The 10,000-nt window shown below is 46.0% G+C and overlaps 1 protein-coding gene across 1 annotated transcript in view; it reads left to right on the forward strand.

The window, feature by feature from the left end:
• The window catches only part of jakmip3 (Janus kinase and microtubule interacting protein 3), a gene marked incomplete at both ends in the record, with an annotated part of 35,892 nt that overhangs the window by 17,438 nt on the left and 8,454 nt on the right, over positions 1–10,000 (forward strand). The window contains 12 exons of the mRNA XM_080021473.1: positions 4,519–4,665; positions 4,799–4,933; positions 5,156–5,191; positions 5,434–5,505; positions 5,729–5,833; positions 6,478–6,591; positions 6,689–6,772; positions 6,892–6,954; positions 7,225–7,323; positions 7,664–7,762; positions 8,095–8,154; positions 8,698–8,763. Coding sequence (XP_079877599.1) covers positions 4,519–4,665; positions 4,799–4,933; positions 5,156–5,191; positions 5,434–5,505; positions 5,729–5,833; positions 6,478–6,591; positions 6,689–6,772; positions 6,892–6,954; positions 7,225–7,323; positions 7,664–7,762; positions 8,095–8,154; positions 8,698–8,763 — 1,080 coding nt within the window. The remainder of the gene's footprint in view (positions 1–4,518; positions 4,666–4,798; positions 4,934–5,155; positions 5,192–5,433; positions 5,506–5,728; positions 5,834–6,477; positions 6,592–6,688; positions 6,773–6,891; positions 6,955–7,224; positions 7,324–7,663; positions 7,763–8,094; positions 8,155–8,697; positions 8,764–10,000) is intronic.

Genomic DNA, 10,000 nt, shown 5'->3' on the forward strand with positions numbered 1-10,000 from the left:
ACACTACCACACACACACTACCACACACACTACCACACACACACACTACCACACACACACACTACCACACACACACTACCACACACACACTACCACACACACACTACCACACACACACACACTACCACACACACACTACCACACACACACTACCACACACACACACTACCACACACACACACACACACACTACCACACACACACTACCACACACACTACCACACACACACACTACCACACACACACACACTACCACACACACACACACTACCACACACACACACTACCACACACACACTACCACACACACACACTACCACACACACACACTACCACACACACACACACACTACCACACACACACACACTACCACACACACACACACACACTACCACACACACACTACCACACACACACACACACACACACACACACACACACACACACACACACACACACACTACCATACACACACACTATCACACACACACACACACACTACCACATACACACACTACCACACACACACACACACACACACACACACACACACACTACCACACACACATACACACACACACACACACACACTACCACACACACACACACACACACACACACACTACCACACACTACCACACACACACACACTACCACACACACACTACCACACACTACCACACACACACACTACCACACACACACTACCACACACACACACTACCACACACACACTACCACACACACACACACACACACACACACTACCACACACACTACCACACACACTACCACACACACTACCACACACACACACTACCACACACACACTACCACACACACACACACTACCACACACACACACACACACTACCACACACACACACTACCACACACACACACACACACACTACCACACACACACTACCACACACACTACCACACACACACACTACCACACACACACACTACCACACACACACACTACCACACACACACTACCACACACACACTACCACACACACACACTACCACACACACACACACACTACCACACACACACACACTACCACACACACACACACACTACCACACACACACTACCACACACACACACACACACACACACACACACACACACACACACACACACACACACACTACCATACACACACACTATCACACACACACACACACACTACCACATACACACACTACCACACACACACACACACACACACACACACACACACACACACACACACACACACACTACCACACACACACACACACACACTACCACACACTACCACACACACACACTACCACACACACACTACCACACACACTACCACACACACACACACACTACCACACACACTACCACACACACACACTACCACACACACACTACCACACACACACACTACCACACACACACACTACCACACACACACACACTACCACACACACACACTACCACACACACACTACCACACACACTACCACACACACACACACTACCACACACACACACTACCACACACACACACTACCACACACACACACTACCACACACACACTACCACACACACACACTACCACACACACACACTACCACACACACACACTACCACACACACACACTACCACACACACACTACCACACACACACACTACCACACACACACTACCACACACACTACCACACACACACACTACCACACACACACACTACCACACACACACTACCACACACACACACACTACCACACACACACACACACACACACTACCACACACACACTACCACACACACACACACTACCACACACACACACACTACCACACACACACTACCACACACACACACTACCACACACACACACACACACACTACCACACACACACTACCACACACACTACCACACACACACACTACCACACACACACACACACTACCACACACACACACACTACCACACACACACTACCACACACACACTACCACACACACACACACACTACCACACACACACACACTACCACACACACACACACACTACCACACACACACACACTACCACACACACACACACACACACTACCACACACACACTACCACACACACACACACACACACACACACACACACACACACACACACTACCATACACACACACTATCACACACACACACACACACACTACCACATACACACACTACCACACACACACACACACACACACACACACACACACACTACCACACACACATACACACACACACACACACACACACACTACCACACACACACACACACACACACACACACACTACCACACACTACCACACACACACACACACTACCACACACACACTACCACACACTACCACACACACACACTACCACACACACACTACCACACACACACACTACCACACACACACTACCACACACACACTACCACACACTACCACACACACACACTACCACACACACACTACCACACACACACACTACCACACACACACTACCACACACACACACTACCACACACACACCACCACACACACTACCACACACACACGAACACACACACACACACTACCACACACACACACTACCACACACACACACTACCACACACACACTACCACACACACACACTACCACACACACACTACCACACACACTACCACACACACACACTACCACACACACACACTACCACACACACACTACCACACACACACACACTACCACACACACACACACACACACACTACCACACACACACTACCACACACACACACACTACCACACACACACACACTACCACACACACACTACCACACACACACACTACCACACACACACACACACACACTACCACACACACACTACCACACACACTACCACACACACACACTACCACACACACACACACACTACCACACACACACACACTACCACACACACACACTACCACACACACACTACCACACACACACACTACCACACACACACACACTACCACACACACACACACACTACCACACACACACACACTACCACACACACACACACACACACTACCACACACACACTACCACACACACACACACACACACACACACACACACACACACACACACACACACACACACTACCATACACACACACTATCACACACACACACACACACACTACCACATACACACACTACCACACACACACACACACACACACACACACACACTACCACACACACATACACACACACACACACACACACACACTACCACACACACACACACACACACACACACACACACACTACCACACACTACCACACACACACACACTACCACACACACACTACCACACACTACCACACACACACACTACCACACACACACTACCACACACACACACTACCACACACACACTACCACACACACACACACACACACACACACTACCACACACACTACCACACACACTACCACACACACTACCACACACACTACCACACACACACACTACCACACACACACTACCACACACACACACACTACCACACACACACACACACACACTACCACACACACACACTACCACACACACACACACACACACTACCACACACACACACTACCACACACACACTACCACACACACACACACACACACACACACACTACCACACACACTACCACACACACTACCACACACACTACCACACACACTACCACACACACACACTACCACACACACACTACCACACACACACACACTACCACACACACACACACACACTACCACACACACTACCACACACACACACACACACACTACCACACACACACTACCACACACACTACCACACACACACACTACCACACACACACACTACCACACACACACACTACCACACACACACTACCACACACACACTACCACACACACACACTACCACACACACACACACACTACCACACACACACACACACTACCACACACACACACACACACTACCACACACACACACACACACACACACACACACACACACACACACACACACACACACACACACACACTACCATACACACACACTATCACACACACACACACACACACTACCACATACACACACTACCACACACACACACACACACACACACACACACACACACACACACACACACTACCACACACACACACACACACACACTACCACACACTACCACACACACACACTACCACACACACACTACCACACACACTACCACACACACACACACACTACCACACACACTACCACACACACACACTACCACACACACACTACCACACACACACACTACCACACACACACACACACACACACACACACACACACACACACACACACACTACCACACACACATACACACATACACACACACACACACACACACATACACACGTGTGTGTATATATGTGTGTGTGTGTGTGTGTGTGTGTCCAGCTCAAGCGCCTCCGGGAGGCGGAGTCTCAGTTTCTTCCTCTGCTGGATAAAAACAAGCGTCTGAGCAGGAAGAACGAGGAGCTGGCGCTGGCGATGCGTCGCCTTGACAACAAGCTGCGCTTCGTCACCCAGGAGAACATGGACATGGTAACCACGGCAACCACCGCCTTACCCCGTAACCATAGTCACCACACAACAGTACGAGCGACCGTAGTTGCGAAGCGTCGATGTTACGTGCCTGTCGCTATAATCAACAGCAGTGATTATTATGGTATGTTAGCGTCAGAAGCACCAGGGCGGGGTGAAGAGGCCGAGCTCCTTGAACGACCTGGAGGACAAACAGGAAGTCAGGGAGATGGACTTCCTGCGACTGCAGGTTCTGGAGCAGCAGCACATCATCGATGACCTGTCCAAGGTACTAGTGCTGCTACTATACTACTGCAAGTAGTATTAATACTATACTACTACTACAATTAGTACTACCAATATACTTCTACAAGTAGTACTACTTCTATACGTCGTATTAATACTATACTACTACAAGTACTACTACTACTATACTACTACAAGTAGTATAATTACTATCCTACTACAAGTACTACAGTACTACACCGCAGTACTGTCTTTCCGTTTACAGGCGCTGGACACAGCAGACTACGTCAAAACCGTCATTGTGAGTATTAAATGTAGTATTTCACATCATCTCTGGATATTATTGATGGATAAACACTGATTGGTCCATGGCGGCAATCACTGCTCAGCTATTTATGAATAATGACCATTGCCACGGCAACCACTTCTCCTATTCTCACGCCCCTCGTATCACTCCACCCACACGCTAACGCTAACGCTTGTGCGCAGGAACTACACCCGAGCTGATTTAATAGAATCCTCCTCCTCCTCCTCCTCCTCCAGGAGAGAGACATGCTGATGAGGTACAGACGACAGGACTCCACCAGGAGGAAAAGAACCTTCAGAGCTTGTAGGGTGAGACCTCCTGTCTGTCTCTCAATAACCTCCTGTCTCTCTGACCTCCTGTCTGTCTGTTTATTTTATTAACTCACAATTCTGTCCTTTGTGACCAGATGTGTTATTCATGTCAAATCATTGTTTTTGTGAAAATGAAAAAAATAAAAATGTTTTAATATGTATATTTAAAAATAAGTGAGTGTGTGTGTGTGTGTGTGTGTGTGTGTGTGTGTGTGTCCAGGTGGTGGAGACCTTCTATGGCTATGATGAAGATGCTTCAGTGGACTCTGATGGATCCACTCTGTCCTTCCACACCGACCAGACGCCTGATACCGACCCCGAGGAGGTGCCCACACACACACACACATACACACACACACACACATACACATACACATACACACACATACACACACATACACACATACACACACACACAAACATACACACACTCAGTTTCAGCAATCTGCTCCATTTGGGTGGGTCCAGTGCTTGGGACTCGGCTTCAGCAAGCAACAGGTCCATTGGGTGTAGGTCCCTGGTGACGGCATCCATCCATCGGGTGCGGGGGGCACCGTGGGGGCGTTTCCAGCCGGCAGCTTTAGGTGGGAAGTGGAGGATAGCGTGAGTAGGGTGTTCCGAGGGGGAGCCTTTTGACATGGCCGTACCAGCGCATCCGACGCTGTGCTGCCAGGTGGGACGCAGGGGGCTGTTGGGTGCATCGATTCTGGCAGCCAGGGTCTTGTTGAGAGGCGTGTTCATGGCACCGGCTGCCAGGGCACGTCTCCGGTTTATTTCAGGTGAAACGTTGCCATCGTTGGTGATGATGGACCCGAGGTAGGTGAAGGAGGTCACAAACTCAACCCCCCTCTCCACTGATATGCAGCGGAGGGGGGGCGGCACCTCCAATGTGCATTAATTTGTAATTTAATTAATGTCTGTCTGTCTGTGTCTGTCTGTCTGTCTGTGTGTCTGTCTGTCTGTGTGCAGGACCCAGAGCTGCGGTACCGCCAGCTGACCCAGGAGTACCAGGCGCTGCAGCGAGCCTACGCCCTGCTGCAGAACACTGTGGGTGGAGGCTTCGACGCAGAGAGGGAGATCAAGGTACGACTGCCCTCGAGCAAGGCACTAACACTGCAGGGTTGGGGGTTCCACTCTGGAGCAAGGCACTCACAGGGTTGCTGGTTCCATTCCCTCTCAGAGCAGAGAACAGCTGGAGATGGAGCTGAGTCGCTACCAGACCAGAATCCAGGACCTGGAGTCCTCACTGTGCCAGCAGGGACTGGTGAGACAGCGCCTGTCTCTCTCTCCCTCCATCCCTCTCCTGTCTCTCTCTCCCTCCATCCCTCTCCTGTCTCTCTCTCTCTCTCTTTAAACTCCCTCTCTCTGGTTTCTCTCCATCAGGATGTGAAGTGGGTGCAGGAGAAACAGGCCTTGTACCAGAGAAACCAGGAGCTGCTGGAGAAGGTGAGAGACTTCCTGTTTCGAGGACTTCCTGTTCAGATGACTTCCTGTTCAGACGACTTCCTGTTTAGATGACTTCCTGTTCAGAGGACTTCCTGTCTAAGGATGCTGTGTCTGTGAACTTCCTGTTTGTTTGTTTTGTTTTGTCCCAAGTTTTCCTTTGCAGCTAAAATGATTTTCATAATATATGATGTCATATAAAAATATATCATCTCCCCTAAATCTGGGTTGTGTGAGATGATTCCACTTCCTGTTTCCTGTTTCCTCCATCAGCTGAAACAGATGGAGGTAGAAGCTCTGAGGCTGAAGAACGACATCCAGGATGCCAGGGACCAGAACGAGCTGCTGGAGTTCAGGATCCTGGAGCTGGAGGTACTACCAGTACAACCAGTACTACCTGTACTACCAGTACAACCAGTGCTACCAGTACAACCAGTACTACCTGTACTACCAGTACAACCAGTGCTACCAGTACAACCAGTGCTACCAGTACAAGCAGTACTACCTGTACTACCAATACAACCAGTGCTACCAGTACAACCAGAACTACCAGTACAAGCAGTACTACCTGTACTACCAATACAACCAGTGCTACCAGTACAACCAGAACTACCAGTACAATCTGTACTACCTGTACTACCAGTACAACAAGTACTACCAGTACAATCCAGTCAGCTACTGGTGGACTGAGCTCTGTTTTCATGGTTTCCAGGAGAGAGAGCGCCGGTCGCCCGCCATCAACTTCCAACATCTGTATTTCCCAGAAGGCCTCAGTCCTCTGCAGCTGTACTGCGAGGCCGAGGGAGTCAATGTGAGTAAATACTCCACCTCTACTCCACCTCTAGCTCTACCTCTACTCCACCTCTAGCTCTACCTCTACTCCACCTCTACTCTACCTCTACTCCACCTCTACCTCTACTCCACCTCTACTTTACCTCTACTCCACCTCTACCTCTACCTCTACTCCACCTCTACTCTACCTCTACTCCACCTCTACCTCTACTCCACCTCTACCTCTACTCCACCTCTACTCTACGTCTACTCCACCTCTACCTCTACTCCACCTCTACTCTACCTCTACTCTACCTCTACTCCATCTCTACCTTGCTCCGTCTTTGACCACATGGTTTCTTGCTGCTCCAGGACATTGTGATCAGTGAGTTGATGAAGAAACTGGACATTCTGGGAGATAACGCCGTAAGTGTATGTTGCATTTACTTAGTACTTATGTGTGTACTTGACTAGTGATGAGTGACGAGTACTACTATGAGTTTAGTAGCTTGGCTCTATTATTATTATTATATGACTGTGAGGAAAAAAGAATTATTAGTATTAATGAGTATTATTGGCTGTATTTGACGTCTTTCCTCGGTGGCTCAGTTTGAAGTGAAACGTTCTGTATTTACAGTAATATTAAAGTTTGATGTCGTTTATGCTTCGTATGAAGAAATGATCATTAAACACCTTCTACTTCTACTACTTTTACTTCTACTACTTCTACTACTTCTACTGCTTTTACTTCTACTACTTCTACTACTTCTACTAGTTCTACTACTTTGACTTCTACGTCTTCTACTTCTACTACTTCTACTTTTACTACTTCTACTACTTCTACTACTTCTACTTTTACTACTTCTACTACTTCTTCTTCTTCTTCTCTGGTTTTTCTGTAGTATGTGCTCGTTTTCATTCATCAGGTGTAATATTCCATCAGTGGTGAAATGTGTTCAATGTGTTTTTATCCAGAATCTGAGTAATGAAGAGCAGGTGGCAGTGATCCACGCCAGGACGGTGCTGACGCTGGCTGAGAAGGTGTGGACCCTGATCAATACCTGATCAATACCTGATAACCAACTGATCAATACCTGATCAATACCTGATAACCAACTGATCAATACCTGATCAATACCTGATAACCAACTGATCAATACCTGATAACTAACTGATCAATACCCGATAACTAACTGATCAATACCTGATAACTAACTGATAGAACTATCTCAGAATCAGGCTTTTTCTATTTTCTTCTATATATTTTTATACAGTACAGTACTGATTTTATATATATATATATATATATATATATATATATATATATATATATATATATATATATATATATGTATATACACACACACATATATATGTATAGATACTATATATATATATATACTGTATATATACAGTTTATATATAAATATACCTGTGTGTGTGTGTGTGTGTGTGTATATATTTAGTAATTGATTAAAAAAAAACCTCATTATGTGTGTTTTGCCATTTAAGTCATTGCTGCTGCAACACTGAAATTTCCCTTAAATCAAGTATTTTTAACTTTTTTAATAAAGTATTTTTATCTTATTGAATAAAGTATTTTTATCTTACTTAATAAAGTATTTTTATCTTACTTAATAAAGTATTTTATCTTATTTAATAAAGTATTTTTAATCTTACTTAAAGTATTATTCATATTATTGAATAAAGTATTATTTATCTTATTTAATAAAGTATTTTTATCTTACTTAATAAAGTATTTTCATCTTATTTATTTATACTATGACTTTGACTACAGTTGACGGTAGAATTACCACAAATATCACCTGATTATTTGAGCCAATTATAATATTTTTGTCCCGATTTTTCAGACGTTCAGTTATATTTCATGGGAATTTTGAGGCAGTAAATTAACATTTTTCTGAGTTGATGGGAGTTTAAAGGTAGTTTGATGGTAGTTTGATGGTAGTTTGATGGTAGTTTGATGATAGTTTGATGGTAGTTTGATGATAGTTTGATGGTAGTTTGATGGTAGCTTGATGATAGTTTGATGATAGTTTGATGGTAGTGTGATGGTAGCTTGATGATAGTTTGATGGTAGTTTGATGGTAGTTTGATGATAGTTTGATGGTAGTTTGATGGTAGTTTGATGGTAGTTTGATTATAATTTGATGGTAGTTTGATGGTAGTTTGATGATAGTTTGATGGTAGCTTGATGATAGTTTGATGGTAGCTTGATGATAGTTTGATGGTAGCTTGATGATAGTTTGATGGTAGT

This window comes from Zeus faber (genome assembly GCF_960531495.2).
Source record: "Zeus faber genome assembly, chromosome: 20".
Lineage (NCBI taxonomy): Eukaryota > Metazoa > Chordata > Actinopteri > Zeiformes > Zeidae > Zeus > Zeus faber.